Here is a 22,488-nt window from a genome sequence, read left to right on the forward strand (position 1 = left end):
GAAATCATTAAAGCAAAATTGCTACATATTTGCACAATTCACAAACTAGGACCAACATTTTTATAAAGCAAATAATAAGCTACTTTAGTTACTGGCCCCATGGGACGTTTCTACAATGATGCTCTTGGGGTGGAGCTTTAACAGGCTAAGGACACAATTTTAGTCCAGATGCAACCATCATGAACCAGAGACAAGCATATAATTCCAAGAATAGACTCATGCTCAAGTACACCATTATATATAATAAATAGACAGTTTCATCCTCATACCCTAGGACACAGCCTTCAATGCACAGCCACAGTCTCAAATTCGTAGGCACAGAAATCATATCTAGACACAACCATCATATATGTATATGTACATATTCATTAGCCTACGTACAGCCACATATGACATACACTGTTCTTTCTAATAGAGTATTATGTCTATTCTAGGCCCTTTAAATCTAGATACCTTTGCACACATATAGACTACTGCAAAGCAGATAGGTCTTATAGAAATATAGCACAAGTTATGCACAGGATCTATCTAAAATGCCTAACCACAGTCTTCTAATCACAATGGGGCCTCAGATGCCCAGGTTTGAAATTCTGACCCCAAGCAGTTCCTATGGACCTTGAGCAGTAGGCCATGTAAGTACCTGTGACAATGACACACAGTGGACAGCTTGGTATAGCTCTGCCTCCAGAATTTTAACCTTTGCCTATCTAACTCTGGCATGAGTGACATTACTGAGATTAAGAGCCACTCTAGTTGATCCCATGGTGGAATGGTAGATGGTCCTGTGGGCCACTGCAGTGCCAGGGAAATAGGACCTCTCAATAATAGGGCCATTCTTGCTTTGGTGCTACATAAGTACAAAAGAAGAAGATGAAACTGTTGAGGCCTGCCATCAGATCTGTGTTTCATGTCTCCTAATGGTGGCGGAGCCAGGCTCACCTTTGCCTCACTTTTACTACCTGTGCCACTATCTGGTGATGTGGTAGAGAGAGCGAATATTTGCCCTCTTATCTGTCCTTATCCCACTCACTCTGTGGTAAATAGGATGATGCTAAGAGGTTGGAGAAGGGGAAAGAGTTGGGTTATGTTTACCTCTTGTTCCCATAGCATCCCTATTTTCAATGCTGATTAGCTGGGGGCAGGATGAAAATGCAGAAAGTAAACACTGGTCTAGGAGAGACCTGTTTAGGTTCCTTCCTTGCCTCTGACCCTGCCATGGATAAATCTGAGGTCTTAAATCCAGAGTTAAGAGTTGCATTCTCTGGCAATTCCTAAAATGCATCCCTGCAACAATCTCCCACCACAGGGAGACATGGTAGTAGGTGCTTTGCTGGAGAATATCCTGCTCTTCAATTAATACTTTTCTGGAAGATTATATGCTCTACAGTGGTATAAACTTACCATCCTTGGACTTGAATGCAGAGCAGAGAAATCCAGCCTCTTCTGTAACTCTCTCCGCCAGGGACTTCTTTCCCAGCCCAAAATCTCTCAGAGTGGAGAGTGAGAACCTCCTAACATCCCTCCATGACTGACCATATTTTGCTAGCACTACTCCTGTAGAATTTGAAACAAAACAAAATACTCAGCATACAAGAAGTCATATGAAATAAAATATGATAGTGAAATACACAAAATATCTAGGACGATCTAGGTAAAGAAAGTATGGGAACATATATACGTAAATCTTATGTATTTGTTAAAATGCAAGCTATTGCCATTATGGACAAAATGAGGCAGTGACAAAGCCAATTGTAGTTACTTTTTGTCACTAGAGGTGGGCAAAAGTTTAAAAGGCTTGAAAAAGAGCAGAAGTATACTTTCTTTAAAAAGCAAAAACAAATGGAGCCTGACAAATTACTGTTTTATATGTTTGATTTCATTGTTAGATAAAGCACTGAACAATGAGAATTATTCTGTAAATCTTATTCTGTAAATCCTGTGCACTGTGGTCATTCCACTTCCCCCCAAAACAGAACGTGCACATTGAAATGAAAGTGTAATCACAATGGAACAAGAAGTATTTCACCTGCCTTTTCTGACAGCTCCATTACTTACCAGTAATCTTCATTACCCCAATTAGGGGTCCTTCTCATCCCAGTTCTAATCAATGAGGTTTATCCTAATCCGGACAGGAGTAACACTGAAGTCCGTCTTTTATTGTAGCTATTCTTTTTAACAAAATAACTCCTCTCCACTGCTTCCTCCTGTATGTTTCCAAGCCATGTTAGACAAGGTGCAAACAGAGAGGGATGGAGGCAGGAAAGAGGACTGGGATGAGGAGGACATCTATTTGGGGTAATGTAATGAAATGGAAACATTACTCCATCATGAGGTCCTTCTTGTCCCAGTCCTAACCAATGAGGAAGTAATCAAGTTGAAAGAAAACACGGTTGACCCAACAACAGGAAGCAAAATATTGAAAAAAACAGCACTGAGATGATTTCACACCTCAACATCATTTATTCATGTTAAGAGTTACCTAGGTTGTGGCATGCTGGAAAAAATGCTTACCCATGTTCAACGGATGATATGGATGGACAGCTGAGAGATACCCACAGATATGTGCAAATACAACATGGGAGGTCACTTGGAGACAACACAAGTGCGGTGGCAGGTGCAATGTCATGTGTGTGTGTGGCACTTATTACATCTCACAAATACTGTCAATGGGACGGTAACTACCATGTAGCCAGTAGTAGAAGATGTGTACATCTACAATTTACACAAGTTACATGTTGCATCCTGTCCATGTATGACCAGACAGTGTTGCTGTAGATGATGTGTACAAAGTGCAAGCATCCTAAAGAATAGGAGCAATGTAGGAGACAATACATACTTTACAAGTACTGCGAGAAACATGGAGAAGGAACTCACATAAACCAATATGACTGTCCAACTCATCAATGTCTACATGTCAATATTCAACATATGTACAGAGAGAGCGGCCAGGTCAGTACATAACCCATTCATGTTTGCCACTACCATACCTGGTAGTTGCCCATCGCATGCCAACATGACAGGAGACAGTGACAGACAACACCATCTGTACACTGGCACGTTCCCAAAATAGAATACAACCCCTAGCCAAGCTGCCCATGGAAATTACTAAGGACATCAAATGATGAGACATGTCCTACATGTGCAAGTACCCAGTCCTTTGCACATGAGAAGGGAAGGTTGACATCAAGTACCACAGAGGAAAATGTGATATCCGAGTCTGTTTGATCACAATTGTGCATGTGTCTGTCTGAAGGGGAGTGTGCATTGTTCTGTTGAGTAGCAAACATGAAGAGGCTAGATCCCCGCTCAAAACACCCTAACACCACTGCTCTGGCTACATAAACTTATAACATTGTCAGGGGCCTGATGCATGTGCACAGTGGGCTGAGTAAACTGGAGCTCCATAAACCTGCTCGTTCACATGCAACCATAGGTTTGTGTTGCCATTAAAACTCTCATAGTAGCGATGATGAGTAGGCTGCCATCTAGGCCAGAATGCAACACAGCTACACAGTGGTATGCCATTGTATGTGACAATCATAACAAACATGATGTGGACAAATGTGAGCTTCTAGTTGGTGGCATGCATACAAATACTGCATACATATCTCAGCACACATGTACCACTGTAGTGGCTCAGGCATGATTATGCGTATAGGAATCTGAACAAAAGGCAACCTAGCACAAAAGTAAGGGCATGAGTATCACAAGATCAGTGACTGAAAGAAATTACCTTCACATTTGTTCTGACATACGGAAACATAGGTGGCACTGATATGACTACACATGCATTTGTCAAAGTCCAAAAAGTGTCCATACAGGAAGATAGTAATGTGAGTTTTCACATCCCATGGACACACCACTGTGGTCATATGTTACTGAAACAACACTACACATTTCATTACACATACACAGCATATACCAACCTTCAGTGACATGTGTACATACCACCTCCTGCAACTAAGAAACATGGGGAACTAAATGTTACACGTTCAGCAGTGCATCATGAAGGCAAAACCAACAATACACCACTGAGTGGACACACGTGAGCATGCAAATTGGCAGGGGTAATGTGATGCCAACCCAGTCCTAGTCCACTGCATACTCTTGAGTACAAATTGTCATGGTTGTCACATGCCTTACCATGTGTTGGACATAGGCCATCATAAATTTTGTGTTGTTGGTATGTTTAAATTTGTATATCAGACATAACAATGTGGTACTCCCACAAATTAGTATTAAAACATATGTAAACTCATAGTACATATGTGCTAATATGTTTGTGGACACAGTGTAGCTACACATGAACATATGCACACGGTATGAGTAATCTCATGCAGCAGACTCGTCATATCAATGTCACCGTGAAGACATAACTGGATAGTTACACACATGTAGCCATACCATAATTACAACAATGTTGCATAGCCCATGTGACATGGTAAGTGAATCTGGGTGCACTCAAGGCCTACATTGCAAAAATCCATGCATTCCCATCATGCGTCTAAAAAAATGACGAAAACTGCTAAAATCTACACTCTACAACGTCAGTAAAATGAGACTTGGCCCCTGAGCAGCTATCACAAGGTCATGGACCTTTTAACGCACCATGGTGAAAAATCGACGCATGACTATCATACGTCAAAAATATAGCTGCAACGCCTAAACCTCATACTTTTCTCCACAGGTAAAAGACACTTGGACCCTTAGTGTGTATCGCACGTCCACAGGACTTTTCATGCATAATGTGGAAAACGTCGACACATGACCGTCATGGGTCAAAAATTTGCATGCATATACCATACTATTCTCTTAAGCTGAAAGACGCCTAGCCCCTGAATGTCTTCTGTAGATCCACAGGGCTTTTCATGCACAATGGGAAAAAATTGACGCATGACCGTCATGCGCAAAAAAAAATGATGCATGACTGGAAATGTGACGCACGGGCCCAGAAAGTGATGAAACAGGACTTCCTCCCTGCATACATGGTACAGTGAGTCCACTTTCACTTTCACTTCACAGTCTTATTGTCTGTGACTGCGTGAGGATGTGTGGAGCTGGTGCTGTTGGGGTTTTGGAGTATTTGGAGTGTTTTTATGTGCTGTGTCTTGCAGCTGTTGTGTTTTATTTCTAATTTAATCTGTCTTTTGTATTGTGAGTGTTCTGTATCTGTCACTGTATTGTGGGGTGTTTGTCTGGGGTAGTATAGTTGTTTGGGTATTTGGGGAAGTTGGGGTAATCTTAGGGAATTTCTTTTTTTGGGTCAGCTGCATTTCTAGTCCATTGTGTCAGGGAAAGGGAGGATTGTGAGGATGTCAGCCGGTGAGCTGGGGGGCTTCATATTGCTGGTACAGCATTACCTCCCCATGATGCTGAGCTGGGTGGCCATGTCATACAAGGCTACTCCACAGAGGCCAGGAAGCTGCAGTGAAGCTGCTCCACAACCTGACAAGAGTGTTTGCCACAGGAAGAAATGACCACTAATTGAAGCACCGCTGGGCTGACCTCATCACAAGGGAGCAAGATCTGCTGGATCACCTGGGCATCGAGATTGGTGGACTAGTTGGTAAGTGTCCCATTTCCATACAAAGTCCATTATTTGCATGTGAATGACAGGTGCTGATATGGTTGAGTGCAGCATGTCATGGTTATGGATCTGGACATGTTGTATGCTGCCTGTATAAAAAGCCCCAAAACCACCTTAGGGCTGCCATTCCAATGTACAATATTGAAGCCGAGGCAGGGCAGATGTACCATCTTCCTTGTATAACAATTACAAAGTGTTGTGATGGATGCATAGGGCAACTCGGTTTTTAGCAGCACAATATGAGTCCTACATCATGCATCATGTATGGGAGGGGGGTCCTAAACCTGTTTGGGGGGGCAAAGGTAAAAGCCTCTGAGAAAAATTAGAAATACCTAAATTCCATATTTCATGCACTATGAACAGCTGCTGAGAGCAGGTGTTATATGGGGGGCATATAAATGTATGTGATGGGCCCCCATGTACTCAGCAGAAGTCATGATGATCTGTTGTGCTGCAACTCCTGCTGAGTACATCATTTTCCTACACATAAATAGATGCAGTGGGACCCTACCTGCATCGTGCTGTGCTTTAATTCTCACTATGTGCACACATGGGGGGGGCAAGGGGTGCACTGAGGGCCACAAGGACTGTAGTGATGCACTTGGTGCTGCACCAGTGTAGTTCAATCTGTACCTTTGTGTCATTGGCCAAGGCCACGTAAGGGAGCTTGACTATGGACTGGGTCCAGACTACTAGCACTTTCCTCTCTCTGTACATTGTGTATCACATACACCATAAACTATCACTATTACCACACACACATGTGCTGATTTAGTTCCACAGGCCTGCAGCATCTTACTGACTGTATGAGACTGCCCTGCATCTGCTCCATCACTGGCACATTACTCAGTAACCTGCACCAACAAATGCATTCTTGGACCACAGAGCAAGTGTGCCTGTGTTGGGGCATATGTCTATGCCCATGTTCTTATACCTCCCTGGACAAATAATGGTATACCATGCCAACAATGGCTGGCCACACACTATTGGCAATACATCCATAATTTCAATACGTCAATGTGCAGGTAGGTACAACTATTTTAATATGAGTAAACTTCCATTGCATTATTGCCTGTGTGTGTGCCCTGTGATGGCTCACACATATTAGTTACTTCGCACAAGAATGTATCACGGCATTCCTCAACACTTTTGAATACCCACACAACCCCTGGGCAGTTGTTTGTCAGTTTGCAGCGACAATGAGGTAGATGTCTACAAAATCTAGGGCAGGCTCAAATGCTATGGGTTTCACAATGGGATAGCCACTACAACAACCATTGCATGCCCCTCAGATGCAGAATACAGTGTCATGTAGTCCCATATGGTCGTAGAGGGGTAGAGCTAACCTGCATGAAAATGCCATGTATAAATGGTGCAGTGAAATGAACCACAGGAATGTCTGGGAAAGTGATGGTTTGTAGGTGCATGGGTCTACATTATGTGAGATATGTTTGATTGGCTGATCATAGATGTTTGTCAGTTGCTCTGATCTACCACTAGGATAACTTGCTCACTCAGCCTAACAAGTTGATAGTGAAGAATGTCGTCCATTAACTGACGTGCAAATTTCACTAAGCAATATTTTCCATTCATGTCTTGCAGGTGGACCTTCGCCCTACACCGTTGGTGAGATGGCCCAATTTTAAGACCCCAAAGCAGCCAGTAAGTGTCATCTTGTGCGTCATGTGTGCCAATCCAGGGTTTGGTGTGAGTCAGTCTGATGGTGGAATGCTATGAATAATGGTTTTGCTTGACTAATGATATGATATCATTGGAGTATGGATGGTGACATCATGTCTGTTGGGATGTTGTGCAATGAGAATGGCCTGCTTGTAGCACAAGGTGAAACTTGTGCTGCTAAGGAACTGTGTGTATCAGGAAATGGAATGGCTGGCCACATATTCATTGATGTGTATCATGATAGGTGTCAGAGCAGCTGTTTATGCAATTAGCATGCCCAAAGACATCTACTTTGTCACAGTATCATTGATAGCACTGTGTGCCACACATAGCTTACACTTACTCAAAAGACAATACAGATGTAGGTTATATCTTTAGAGGTCAAAAGAGGAGTTATGTAGGAGAAACATGCACCACAGGTGCCTCGCTCCCCTTCAGATATATATTGCGGCTGTAGTACTGAGGGGATCCATATTGTGCTGGACAACAGTCAGCAGTATACACAATTAGGAGACAACTCAGCTCCAGATGGTTGTGGGAAAAGTCTATGATTTTTCCCAAATCAGACCCCTTCCACCATGATATTTGTGAGTGATGTAGATCACATCACATGTGCATATGATGTAAATGATGAGTGCGTACCTGGTGCTTTGATGATGTCTGACATGCATGTGCACATGATGTCCTATATATCAGGATACTGTTGCAGCACCCAGTGCAGTGCCAAACTCACTGTGGGACTAAGGGCAGCCATACAGCCACCATGTGTGTGCCGTTTTACACATGTAGCACAAAATGGAGCAGGGTAGGAGACTTTAGCTCTGTAATGTGTAGACAACTTTGATGTGCAGGTCAGGCTTTGGCCAAACTTTCTGGGGACATTGTATTAGTTGTCCATGTGGGCACATCATGGGCAATGGTGTTCCCCCTTGTAACGTATGCTCAGCTCAGGTCTTACATCAGGACACATGAATGATGATTTACCAAACCTTAGAATAGCCGGTGGGAAGTTTCCAGACCCCCTATCAAATGGCCCCCACCTTGCATCCATGATGGCTCGGCAAGCCTTGATTTTTCATCAGGAGTGTCAAGGTGGTGGATTGCATGCACAGCCCCCCTTATGGACAGGAACATAGGAAATCCAGACTTGTTGGGGAATGTGATCCTCACAAGTTTGATGACACAAATGTTGATCATGGACAATTTAGTCCACTCACCTCTGGGCCCTGAAGGTCAACAATGGACAGCAGTCATCCCAGTGACAAGTACATGATACCATAGATGGCTGGTAGGAAATAGTAATAGATGAGGAGTAAGTCATTGTTGAGGAATGTGTGGTGGACTGTATGTGTTATCTGCAGTTGCAGTGTACATTATGGTGGTCATTGTGAACAAAGCGGGAAAGAACGCAGAGCCGGCATAGGAGTGCTGACATCAACGGAAGAGGCCGCCAACAGGCTGACAGAAAGGCTCCACCCGTCCAACAAATAATGAAGCACAAGACCGCTGTCAGTTCCGGGGTGGGAACCACCACCACGCAAAGCGTGCCAGAAACCAACCAAATAAAAGGAAACACTCACCGTAGGCACACACTACACACAGAGGCAGACATGGAGAGAGAATTGGAAATCATGCCAATGCTGCTCCTTGCCATATACCTCCACGACCGTGACCACCCACGAAGATGACGACGGTAAGTACCGCAACCCACTAAACAAGGGAAGAAAGGGCACAGTTACACACCCAATGCAACGCACCCCCAACCCCTCACACCATCACAAGCCATACACACCAGGTACTTACCCGACACAAGGCCAATACAACCTGCCCAAAGCACACACATGTGCACACCACACCCCCACAATGAAACAATGAACCACGTCTCAAGAGTGTGCCAACAGCAAAACTGGGCACACTAACTTTAATAAATAAACGAAAAAAGCAATGTCCAAATAAGGCCATTGGCCAGTCCAATTGTAACAGGCTGAGGGGCCCAAATGGCCCGAACTTGACTCCCACATGTGCACATGGTACTCCACCATAAAGGGACATCAATGGGGCAGCCAGGCATCTCAGGAAACAGGGGCAGAGGGTGGTGGGGATGGGGACTTACGTCTGGGGGGGCTTGGGCTTACGTTTGGGAGGTGGAGGGTGCGTGGGTTTGCTCTTCGAAGGTGGGGGAGCAGGCTTGGAATAGGGTGGCAGATGGACCTGGGCCAGCACAGGGCTTCTTGCTCACTGGGGAAGGGGCACAGGAATGGGAAGAGCAGACTGGGGCGGACTTTGACGTGGAAGGAGTGGACAGGGCAAGGAGGTGGGCACGTTTAGTGACGAGACGGGGTGGGCCAGTGGGTTTGAACAGGTCAACACAGGACAGGAAATGTTTTTTGGGGGCAGTTTGGGTGGATATGGAGGAAGGTGTGGCAGTGGAGGTAGAGGGAGTGCTTGAAATTGGTGTAGGTGTGCTGGACGTGGATGCAGGTGCCTGTACAGTATGCTGAGGTGTGGTGGATGTGTGTTGGGTGGGTGTCTGGCAACATTTGAGTGTTTTGGGAGGAGGGGTGGTGGACACAGTGGGACAAGACAGCCTGCCAGTGTACATGGATGTTGTCTGGGTGTCTGCAGGTCTGGTGAGTGTGCTTCATGTGTCAGTCAATGTTGTGGTGAGTGCAGGTGTGGTGTCTGGGGTGCATGACTGGATGTCTGAGGTTGTGGTGACTGCCAAATTGGGGCCAGCAACTGTGACTGAGGGTGTGGTTGTGCATGTCGAGGTGACAGACAGGGAGGCTGGAGAGGTGGACACACTGGGGGAAGTGGATGTTGTTGTGTGTGTCTTTGTATGTTGTCTGTGTGTATGCCTGCGGTGGGAATTGCGGTGCTTGTGTTTCTCTGTGTGCTTCTTGTGTGTTGAGGTGTGTGCATGGCTGTCTGAACGTGTACTTGGGATGGGTGAAGGGAGTGGAGTGCTGATAGGGGCAGAGGTGGTTGGAGGGGGATGGAAAGACCAGGGACACTGGCTGACGTCAAAGAGGAGGCCAGAGCCTGAAAAGATCTCTGTAGGCCAGACATGGCACCGTGAATGCTTTACAGGTATGCATTGCATTGCTGCATCTGGGATGGTAGCCCCTGGATGGCATTCACAATGGTTGTCTGCCCTACAGAGATGGTCCTCAGGAGGTCAATGGCCTCGTCCGTGAGGGCAACAGGGCTGACTGGGGCAGGGGATGAGGTGCCTGGGGCAAAAGAGATGCCCACCCTTCTGGGTGAGCGGGCACGGGCAATTGGGTGGGGAGCAACTGGGAGGGCGGTGATGGTATGGAGGCGGCGGAAGATGACACAGAATGGGTGGGCCCACTAGGGTCAGCCACCACCAGGGAGCTCCCATTGGAGGAGGTACCCCAGTCACTACCTCCAGAGGTAGTAGCCTCCCCGTGCAACTCCCATCGCCCTTAAACCCAATGGTCCCCTTGACATTGGTAGACTCTGCCTCCTTGGAACCGAGGGCTGCTGCATCCCAACTCACCAGTGCCACGGCTCCCTCGCCAGATGATGCTGATGTACACAGAAAACACAAGAGTACAGGGGTGGGGAGAAAAAACATGAGAGATATATGTAAATACCTGAATGTATGTACAAACTTGGTGCACACACACTCCCACCCAGTTTACACACCTACACGCAGCACCTACAACCATAGTCATGCCTATGCCCATGCCTAGTGGCCACAATCCTAGCATACAACTCTTCTCCCACATGACACAAGGACCTGATGAACTGCAGACCTGCCCCTGATCATCTCAGTGCCCATGTGGGCAGGACTGCTTGCAGACACCTGTCAGAGTACCTGGCACTAGACAGCATACATACTACAGCACCCTCAGATATCCATCAAAGAGGCATGAAATGGTGTTGGTACTCACCCCCTTGTGGCTGCTGTGCAGCCTACAAGCACCAATCCAACTCTTGATATGCCACTGCCAGAATGCAGGACATTGGGGGGTCAGGGTCCGACGGGCACCCTTTCCCTAGCTGGGTCTCGCTGGTCTTCCTGACCCATCGCCGCAGGTCCTCCCACCACTTCCTGCAGTGGGTGGTCTGCTGGTTGTAGACCCCCAGGGTCCACACCTCCCTGGTGATGTCCTGCCAGAGTACTCTCTTCTGATGGGCGCTGACCTGTAAGGAACACACAGAAAAGATAAACAGAGTTCAGGATATGGCCATGTGATACCGCTGACTATACATCCCCTATGAGATGGACACTTCACAAGATCATTTCACCACCTCACTCACGGTACTTGCCACACAACCTACATCTGTGCAGGTAAATACTGACCACAGATGCATACAGGCAACCGCCACCATCACACACATCCATGCACGTCATCTGCCTACTCATCTGCACTTCTGGTCGGCCATATAACTTGGCATACAGGGGTAGGACTCCGTCCACCAGCTTCTCCAGCTCCTCCATGGTGAAGGCCGGGGCGGTTTCCCCTGTGACACATGCCATTTGAGTAACCAGAGTCAGGACACAGCAGCACACTCAGTGGAGTACTTCCATGCATGGGATCCGGGAGTCAAATGAACTTGGGATGACTAAATGGCGTATGCTCTGGCGGTGATCATGATAGGCCCTGGTTCCCCATTGACAACCATGTTAACCAATGAATGGGTGCACGGCTGTGAACACCGCCTTACGCCATAACAACAACCGTCAGCGGAATGAGGTCACTTCCACTGCTACATATCTGGATGGTAGGAGGCTGCCATTTTGCCAGCACAACGCTGATATTTCCTGGTCATGGGCCCTATTCAGGCCCTATGGACCGCAGGCCTTAGTCGCATGCCCACCTGGGTGTTTGTTCCTGTGAGAAAACAGGGCTGATTGCAGAGGCCCCATAACTTTTTGCCCCCATTTTCCTCTTTTTGCTGGTGTTTTCCTGACTTTGATGGTGCCCTGGGTACTGCTAACCAGTCCCAGGGCCTGTGCTCTGTGTAAAATGGATATGCAAATTAGGCTAATTATAATTGGCTAAGTTAACCTACCTATAAGTCCCTAGTATATGGTAGGGCATGTAGGTTTAGGGACCACAGCATAGGTGGTGCACACCTAGGTGCACTGCTGAGGTGCCCACTGTCATTTTAAAAGCAAGCCTGCCTTGCTAGCTGCTTTTAAATTAAAGTTATATGCAAATTCGACTTTGGAATTAAAGGTACTTCCAAAGTCTTAAACTACCTTATTTTTACATATAAGTCACCCCTAAGGTGTGCCCTATGTGCCCCTAGGGCTGGGTGCCATGTAACTATAAGCAGGGACTTTATAAAAATAGATTTATAAGCCCTGGTGAGGTAAAAACAGCCAAATTCGTTTTTCCCTCATTGAAGTAAATGGCCTTCATAGGCTAGAATGGGCAGACTTTATTTTAAATTTTAAAGTCTCCTTAAATGTTGCATACCAAGAATTTGGTATCAAATAATTGTTGTAATAAATCCTACAACTTCCAGTTGTTGGATTTAATATAACTAGTTCAGGTAAAAAGTTTAGACTTTACCTAAAAAGTTGCCAATTTCAGCTCTGCATTGTTTTTGCTGCTGTGCTCTGATTGGCCAGCCTGCAGCAGCTTCTGCCAGGCTGCCTTGATGAGGTGTGAAGTGGCCAGGCTTCACACAAAGGAATGTGCTTGGGGGAGAGAATCTCCCCTCAGCAGATGGTGAGGCAGGAAGGGGGAGGGCTGCCAAACTGGTCTTCAAAGGCAGAGAAGGACATTTGGAGCACCCAGCAACACCCCCACATCCTGCAACCCCAGACAATTAGGTGCCCCCTTGATTAGATTAGGAGAGGGCAGGAGAGGGGTGTGTTTATGATTTTTAGCCACACCAGTGGGTGGGCTCAGCCAGATGTAACCTCCAAAAATCAGATTCATCCATGTTGGATTTTTAGAGACTGTTGCCTTCTGGGATGGATTTTTGCCACACTTCCCAGGAAGTGGTCATCACAGGGAGACGACCCTGTCCCTGATTGGAGAACCAGGGCCCCCCTGCTTTTCACCCAGGAGCAAGGATAAAACTGGCAGACCTGCCCCCACACCTCAGATCCCCACCAAATTTCAAGAAGAAAGAACTTAAGGAGAAGAAGGACTGCCCTGCTGGACCCCTGGCCTGCACCTGGAACCTGCACTCAGAAGGACTGCACCAGCTGCACACTTGGGCTTCACCACAAGAAGGACTTTGCCTGGCTTCAACTGGTTCAAGGAGGGACTCCCTGTTTGCTACAGGTGAAAAATTGCTAAACCAGAGTCCCCTGCACCAACTCCTGAAGAAAGCGACCAGCTGACCACTGTCCAGTGGCAAAAAGGAGTTTGCGCCAGGTGCATTCTGGGAGTTGAAGTCCGCACCCCCCAAGGACCATCACAGAACTTCTGGACCCTTGGGGTGAGCTGTGGACCCCAAAAGAACCTTAAAAGAACATCTGGGTGAAGCCCCAGAAGTTTGGAAAAGATTTGAGAATTTTTGGAAAAAAGCTCCAGAGAGGGACCGACCCGCCGCGGAAATTCTAGCCGGCTTGCCTCAACCGCGACCCGGCCTGACTTCGTGGTTCGTCCCGGTAAAGAAAAACATCCAAAAAAGAGACTAAGTGCGAACGTAAAAAGTTGACCGGGACCTCCCAGCCATCGTATCCGAGAAGGGCTCCATGGACGTCGGATCAAGATCCAGGTTTACCCTGGTCGAAGGATTTTCATCTCGAAAAAACGACTAAGTCCGAAGGTAAAAGTCTCCACCGAGGAAACCCACATCGCGTATCCGGACAAGGGCTCCAGGAGGTCGGATTCAACTGGCAGGTTCGTCCCGGTGAAGAAAAACTTCAAAATAAAGACTAAGGGGGTGATTCTGACCCCGGCGGTCTTAGACCGCCGGGGCCAGGGTCGGCGGGAGCACCGCCGACAGGCCGGCGGTGCCCCGCAGGGCATTCTGACCGCGGCGGTAAAGCCGCGGTCAGACCGGCAACACTGGCGGTCTCCCGCCAGTGTACCGCTGCCCTGTTGAATCCTCCAAGGCGGCGCAGCTAGCTGCGCCGCCGAGGGGATTCCGACCCCCCCTACCGCCATCCAGTTCCCGGCGGTCCGCCCGCCGGGAACCGGATGGCGGTAGGGGGGGTCGCGGGGCCCCTGGGGGCCCCTGCAGTGCCCATGCCACTGGCATGGGCACTGCAGGGGCCCCCGTAAGAGGGCCCCTACAAGTATTTCACTGTCTGCTTGGCAGACAGTGAAATACGCGACGGGTGCAAATGCACCCGTCGCACCTTCCCACTCCGCCGGCTCGATTACGAGCCGGCATCCTCGTGGGAAGGTCGTTTTCCCCTGGGCTGGCGGGCGGCCTTTTGGCGGCCGCCCGCCAGCCCAGGGGAAAACTTGAAATACCCGCCGCGGTCTTTTGACCGCGGCGCGGCATTTTGGAGGGCGGAATCTGGCGGGCGGCCTCCGCCGCCCGCCAGAATCAGAATCACCCCCTAAGTCAGAAGGTAACTTTTTAACCGAGGCCTCCCGCGACCTGTAGCCGAGCAGGGCTCCATCGCGGTCGGCCTGAAAGTTTGACTTTGCCCCAGTCGAGGTGCAACCAGATGACCCGATTGGCGCTTTTTGTTTCTAAGCGCTAGAAAATAATAATACTTTAAAAATTCATATCTCCGGTTCCCCTGAACCGATTTTAATCGTTTTTGTGTCATTTTAAAGATAAAAATATAAACTATTTTTATAAATTGGATTTGGATTTTTAAACTGTTTCCTATGTTTTATTTAATTACTGTTTTGTGATATTTGAATGCTTTACACTTTGGCCCTCATTCTGACCCTGGCGGTCTTTGACCGCCAGGGCGGAGGACCGCGGGAGCACCGCCGACAAGCCGGCGGTGCTTCAATGGGGATTCCGACCGCGGCGGTAAAGCCGCGGTCGGACCGGCACCACTGGCGGGGTCCCGCCAGTGTACCGCGGCCCCATTGAATCCTCCGCGGCGGCGCAGCTTGCTGCACCGCCGCGGGGATTCTGACCCCCCCTACCGCCATCCAGATCCCGGCGGTCGGACCGCCGAGATCCGGATGGCGGTAGGGGGGGTCGCGGGGCCCCTGGGGGCCCCTGCAGTGCCCATGCCACTGGCATGGGCATTGCAGGGGCCCCCGTAAGAGGGCCCCTACATGTATTTCACTGTCTGCTGCGCAGACAGTGAAATACGCGACGGGTGCAACTGCACCCGTCGCACAGCTTCCACTCCGCCGGCTCGATTCCGAGCCGGCTTCATCGTGGAAGCCTCTTTCCCGCTGGGCTGGCTGGCGGTCTGAACGAGACCGCCCGCCAGCCCAGCGCGAAAGTCAGAATTACCGCCGCGGTCTTTCGACCGCGGAACGGTAACCTGACGGCGGGACTTTGGCGGGCGGCCTCCGCCGCCCGCCAAGGTCAGAATGAGGGCCTTTGTCTCCTAAGTTAAGCCTTGACGCTCGTTGCCAAGCTACCAAGGGTTGAGCTGGGATTAATTTACTGAGACCTAACTGTACCTATGTGGAGGTTAGTGGCTTGCTGCTAGGTGTAGGTACCTACCTGCCCTACCAATAACCCATTTTCCAACATAATTGGAAGCAGCGACGGGATCCTGTACTTGTGTTCAATATCACGTTACAGTTTTAGGTAAAACAAATTAAAAATCCTTTAAATTGTCCCAGTGCAAAAATTGTTTTTAATTTTTAATTTGGATTAATTTCAATTATTGAATTTTTGTAATTTTTCTAAATTCTTGTTTCCAATTTTTGCAAAAAGTTTTTGTTGACACAAAACTAGGGAACCATGGAGCTTGATCTGGCTAGCCTACCCACACTGACAGTAGTCCAGCTTAGGGGGTTGTGTATTGAAAGAGGGTTGCCTGCAACCACTGATCTCAGGAAGCAAATCCTGATCACATCCCTGACAGCATGGGCTGAGGCCCAAGAGGTAGAGTCAGAAGAAGCTCCAGAGGAGGGAGAAAGAAGGGAGGATGCAAGCTCTAACCACTCAGGGGAGGGAAGGCATCTGAGCCCAAGTGAGGATGAGGAAGAACGGTCCTCAGTAAATACAGTCACTAGGGGCAGATCCAAAGCTAGTGGTGGGAAGGGGGTCCTTTCAGGAGGAGAGAACCCATCCATCAGAGAAAGAGAGCTGGAGGCCCAGATAGCATACCTAGCTTTGGAAGCAGAGAAGCTGGCCCTAGAAAAGAAAAAGTGGGCATACAAAGAGAAAAGAGATGGAAGCAGCGATAAAGAAGCTGAGGTGTCCATGGGTGGGGGAGTTTGCCCCAGATTACCCAAGGGGGTGGTTCCTGCTTATGTAGAGGGGGATGACATAGATAAGTGGCTGGGGGCCTTTTAGAGGGCACTCCAAATGAGAAGGGTTAGGCCTCAATACTGGGGTTCCCTTTTGTGGGAGTTGGTCCCCAACTCAGGGAGGGATAGGCTTCTGACCTTAAGGGGGGAGGAGGCAGATTCATACCCTAGTATGAAGAGGTGCTTAGCCAAGAAGTTTGGTCTGACCCCAGAGCAATATAGAATGAAGTTCAGGGACACCCAAAAGGTCAGTACCCAGTCTTGGGTTGACTTTGTGGACATTTCACTAAAGGCACTAGAGGGCTGGATTATTGGTAACAAAGTAGATACTTATGAGGGGTTATACAATCTGATCATGAGAGAGCACATCTTGACCAATTGTACCCAAGAAAGGTTACGCCAGCATCTAGTGGACTCTAAGCAGACCAACCCTAGAGAGCTAGGGGAGGCAGCTGATGAGTGGTTGAGAACCAGGGTGGTTGTCAAGTCCCAGGGGGGAGACTCCAAGAAGGGGGGGACAGGTCCCCAAAAACCTAAGGAGGGAGGTGGTAAGCCCACCACAGAGACTCCCTCTGTACCCCAGAACCCTAAGAAGGAGGAGAGTAAATCCCACTCCCACTCTGACAAGCAGAGACAGGGAGACCCAGGGTTAAAAAAACTCTTGGACAGTAGGGCTTGCTTTGACTGTCAGCAGACAGGTCACTTCAGAGGAGATGCAGCCTGTCCAAGGAAGGTGGTTAGCACTGGGCTGTCCAGTGTAGCCATAGAGGAGGATTCCTCAGATGATGAAGTCCTCCTAGCATTGAGCTGGGAGACAGGACCAGATGGTAAGCTGGTGATCCCTGAGGGTGGGAGTAGGCACTTCCACCACATTCAAGTGAATGGGATCCCTACCACTGGCCTGAGAGACACCTGTGCCAGTCACACTATAGTGAGTGACCGGTTAGTGACCCCAGACATGTACGTCCCAGGAAAGACAAAGAAAGTCAGGATAGCCACAGGGGAGGTCACCTCCAAACCTGTAGCCATAGTGCCCCTAGAGAGGGAGGGTATCCTTGACTGGATTAGGGTGGTAGTCAGTGCTGACCTTCCCCTAGATTGTATCCTGGGCAATGACCTCCCAGAGGTGAGTCTGGTCACAGATGGGGTGGTCGCCCAGGGCGCCCCCCCAACCCAAAGTCCTGGGGAGTCAGTCCCTACAGTTAGGAGACAGGAGTCCCCAAGAAAAGGAAAGAAGAAAAGGAAGGGTAGGCCACTCTTAAAGAGAGTTCCAGGGAGCAAAGGGCCTTCTGCCCCAGTAAGGGGGGAGCCCAGAGTTGGCACTGGTGAAGCCTCACCTGACCCCAAGGAAGTCCTGAGTAGTCAGACAGCTGTCCAGATGCAGGGTGTTGCCCCTGCACTGACAGAAGGGAGAGTGGAAGGAGGGTGTCTGCCACAGGAGGTGGTAGCCCCCCACTCTAGACAGCAAGAGGGGTGCCAGGACCCCAAAGATGCCCCTAAAGCAGCTCAGCCACCTGTCAGTGGAGAGCTTAGGGTGTGGTTCTGGGTACTGACAGCTGTCAGTAGCCTCTGCTGGGTGCTAGCCTTCCTGGCAGCACTGTACTTGGCCTGGGAGGCAGACCCCAGGGCCAATAGCAAAGTAGGCCCCCTGACCCTGTTGGTCATGGTGGGGTTGCTCAAGTATTGGGTGACCTCTTTGGGTAAGCTAGGTGTTGCCCTAGCAAAGTTAGGAGTGGGGGAGGTGGGCACCTCACTACCCAAGTTAGCAGAGAGAGAGGAGGAAGACCCCCCTAGAGGGAAGTTTCAGTTTGAGATGGGTCCTTTCACTGTTGGGGTGGGTTCACTACCCAGAGGGAGTGACCCTGACAGGAGGATATAAGGCAGAGTAGGCCCTGCAAAGGGACAGCCAGTTTTCTTCACTGTCTTCCTCGCCTAACAAGCCAGGAAGACTCTCCCAGGGTTGGGCTGAGTCTCCTGGGCGTGTGGGCTGGGGGGGGGGTTGTGTGAGAAAACAGGGCTGATTGCAGAGGCCCCATAACTTTTTGCCCCCATTTTCCTCTTTTTGCTGGTGTTTTCCTGACTTTGATGGTGCCCTGGGTACTGCTAACCAGTCCCAGGGCCTGTGCTCTGTGTAAAATGGATATGCAAATTAGGCTAATTATAATTGGCTAAGTTAACCTACCTATAAGTCCCTAGTATATGGTAGGGCATGTAGGTTTAGGGACCACAGCATAGGTGGTGCACACCTAGGTGCACTGCTGAGGTGCCCACTGTCATTTTAAAAGCAAGCCTGCCTTGCTGGCTGCTTTTAAATTAAAGTTATATGCAAATTCGACTTTGGAATTAAAGGTACTTCCAAAGTCTTAAACTACCTTATTTTTACATATAAGTCACCCCTAAGGTGTGCCCTATGTGCCCCTAGGGCTGGGTGCCATGTAACTATAAGCAGGGACTTTATACAAATAGATTTATAAGCCCTGGTGAGGTAAAAACAGCCAAATTCGTTTTTCCCTCATTGAAGTAAATGGCCTTCATAGGCTAGAATGGGCAGACTTTATTTTAAATTTTAAAGTCTCCTTAAATGTTGCATACCAAGAATTTGGTATCAAATTAATTGTTGTAATAAATCCTAAAACTTCCAGTTGTTGGATTTAATATAACTAGTTCAGGTAAAAAGTTTAGACTTTACCTAAAAAGTTGCCAATTTCAGCTCTGCATTGTTTTTGCTGCTGTGCTCTGATTGGCCAGCCTGCAGCAGCTTCTGCCAGGCTGCCTTGATGAGGTGTGAAGTGGCCAGGCTTCACACAAAGGAATGTGCTTGGGGGAGAGAATCTCCCCTCAGCAGATGGTGAGGCAGGAAGGGGGAGGGCTGCCAAACTGGTCTTCAAAGGCAGAGAAGGACATTTGGAGCACCCAGCAACACCCCCACATCCTGCAACCCCAGACAATTAGGTGCCCCCTTGATTAGATTAGGAAAGGGCAGGAGAGGGGTGTGTTTATGATTTTTAGCCACACCAGTGGGTGGGCTCAGCCAGATGTAACCTCCAAAAATCAGATTCATCCATGTTGGATTTTTAGAGACTGTTGCCTTCTGGGATGGATTTTTGCCACACTTCCCAGGAAGTGGTCATCACAGGGGGACGACCCTGTCCCTGATTGGAGAACCAGGGCCCCCCTGCTTTTCACCCAGGAGCAAGGATAAAACTGGCAGACCTGCCCCCACACCTCAGATCCCCACCAAATTTCAAGAAGAAAGAACTTAAGGAGAAGAAGGACTGCCCTGCTGGACCCCTGGCCTGCACCTGGAACCTGCACTCAGAAGGACTGCACCAGCTGCACACTTGGGCTTCACCACAAGAAGGACTTTGCCTGGCTTCAACTGGTTCAAGGAGGGACTCCCTGTTTGCTACAGGTGAAAAATTGCTAAACCAGAGTCCCCTGCACCAACTCCTGAAGAAAGCGACCAGCTGACCACTGTCCAGTGGCCAAAAAGGAGTTCGCGCCAGGTGCATTCTGGGAGTTGAAGTCCGCACCCCCCAAGGACCATCACAGAACTTCTGGACCCTTGGGGTGAGCTGTGGACCCCAAAAGAACCTTAAAAGAACATATGGGTGAAGCCCCAGAAGTTTGGAAAAGATTTGAGAATTTTTGGAAAAAAGCTCCAGAGAGGGACCGACCCGCCGCGGAAATTCTAGCCGGCTTGCCTCAACCGCGACCCGGCCTGACTTCGTGGTTCGTCCCGGTAAAGAAAAACATCCAAAAAAGAGACTAAGTCCGAACGTAAAAAGTTGACCGGGACCTCCCAGCCATCGTATCCGAGAAGGGCTCCATGGACGTCGGATCAAGATCCAGGTTTACCCCGGTCGAAGGATTTTCATCTCGAAAAAACGACTAAGTCCGAAGGTAAAAGTCTCCACCGAGGAAACCCACATCGCGTATCCGGACAAGGGCTCCAGGAGGTCGGATTCAACTGGCAGGTTCGTCCCGGTGAAGAAAAACTTCAAAATAAAGACTAAGTCAGAAGGTAACTTTTTAACCGAGGCCTCCCGCGACCTGTAGCCGAGCAGGGCTCCATCGCGGTCGGACTGAAAGTTTGACTTTGCCCCGGTCGAGGTGCAACCAGATGACCCGATTGGCGCTTTTTGTTTCTAAGCGCTAGAAAAGTAATAATTCTTTAAAAATTCATATCTCCGGTTCCCCTGAACCGATTTTAATAGTTTTTGTGTCATTTTAAAGATAAAAATATAAACTATTTTTATAAATTGGTTTTGGATTTTTAAACTGTTTCCTGTGTTTTATTTAATTACTGTTTTGTGATATTTGAATGCTTTACACTTTGGGCCTGATTCTAACTTTGGAGGACGGTGTTAAACCGTCCCAAAAGTGGCGGATATACCACCTACCGTATTACGAGTTCCATAGGATATAATGGACTCGTAATACGGTAGGTGGTATATCTGCCACTTTTGGGACGGTTTAACACCATCCTCCAAAGTTAGAATCAGGCCCTTTGTCTCCTAAGTTAAGCCTTGACGCTCGTTGCCAAGCTACCAAGGGTTGAGCTGGGATTAATTTACTGAGACCTAACTGTACCTATGTGGAGGTTAGTGGCTTGTTGCTAGGTGTAGGTACCTACCTGCCCTACCAATAACCCATTTTCCAACAGTTCCCCACTACAGTCCAGATGTATCACTTCATACATGTCCCTACAGTTGTACATCATACATTGCTTGTGTGTGTAGCCTACATATTGTACAGCAGTAATTCATACACAACATGTTGTGCATATGTATGTGTGTCCCTCACATGTGTTCTCTCCTCCCACTAGGTACTGACCCATGTGGCGAGGGAGGTCCCCATCTGTGTACAGACCTCTTGTTGATTTGGAGACCATGGTGGAACGTCACATCATTGTCAAATACAGACTCAATCGTACAACAATCCATGAGCTTTGTGCATTACTGGATCCTGTACTGAGACCGGCTAATCGGCATGCCATCCTTACTGAAGTGCAAGTGCTCTCTGTACTCTATTTCTTGGCCACAGGCTCATTTCAGGTGACAGTGGGCATGGGTGCAGGGTTCTCACTGCCAGTGTTTAGCCTCATCCTGTCCAAATTCCTGGATGCATTTGTAGTACACCTGCAGACATATGTAAAGTTTCCCCGAAGGGCTGAACTTCCTGCCATCAAGTCTGACTTTTATGCCTTTGCTAACATTCCCCATGTGATAGGTGCCATTGATGGCACCCACATAGCTCTCATCCCCCGAAGAGTAAATGAACAGGTGTAAAGAAACAGGAAGAACTTCCACTCAATGAACATACAATTGGTGTGTACTGCAGACCAGTACATATCACATGTGAATGCCATGTTTCCAGGATCAGTCCATGATTCATTTGTCCTGAGAAACAGCAGTGTGCCACACATGATGGATCAACTAAAAGGGGACAGAGGGTGGCTCACAGGTGAGTGTGTATGACACTGGATCTGTACATAGCTGACTGCCAGGCTGTCTGCAAGTAATGGCAGTTTGTTACAGTCCTGTTTCAAACACTTTTACAGGTGATTCTGTCTATCCCAACATGCAATGGCCCCTGACACCCGTGAGAAATCCCAGGACAATGCAGAGAGGAATTCAAATGAGGCCCATGGAAGTACTAGGAGGGTGATAGAGCACACTATAGGTCTCCTGAAGGCTAGATTCCATTGCCTCCATCTCTCTGGGGGTTCCCTGTGCTATGGCCCTGAGAAGGTGTGCAGAATACTGGTGGCCTGCAGCATGCTGCACAACGTGGATTTGAGGAAAGCTATCCCCCTACTGGAGGAGGAGGGTGCTGTATATCCAGACCTGCTTCCTCTGAGAGGGGATGAGAGTG

The 22,488-nt window shown here is 48.4% G+C and overlaps 1 protein-coding gene across 1 annotated transcript in view; it reads right to left on the reverse strand.

Annotated features, from left to right (window-relative positions):
- The window catches only part of LOC138292728 (cytochrome P450 2D15-like), a 214,649-nt gene that overhangs the window by 118,132 nt on the left and 74,029 nt on the right, over positions 1 to 22,488 (reverse strand). The window contains exon 3 of the mRNA XM_069231466.1: positions 1,402 to 1,554. Within this exon, the coding sequence (XP_069087567.1) occupies positions 1,402 to 1,554 (153 nt within the window). The remainder of the gene's footprint in view (positions 1 to 1,401; positions 1,555 to 22,488) is intronic.

The sequence above is a fragment of the Pleurodeles waltl genome, chromosome 4_2 (assembly GCF_031143425.1).
Source record: "Pleurodeles waltl isolate 20211129_DDA chromosome 4_2, aPleWal1.hap1.20221129, whole genome shotgun sequence".
In the NCBI taxonomy this organism is placed as follows: Eukaryota; Metazoa; Chordata; class Amphibia; order Caudata; family Salamandridae; genus Pleurodeles; species Pleurodeles waltl.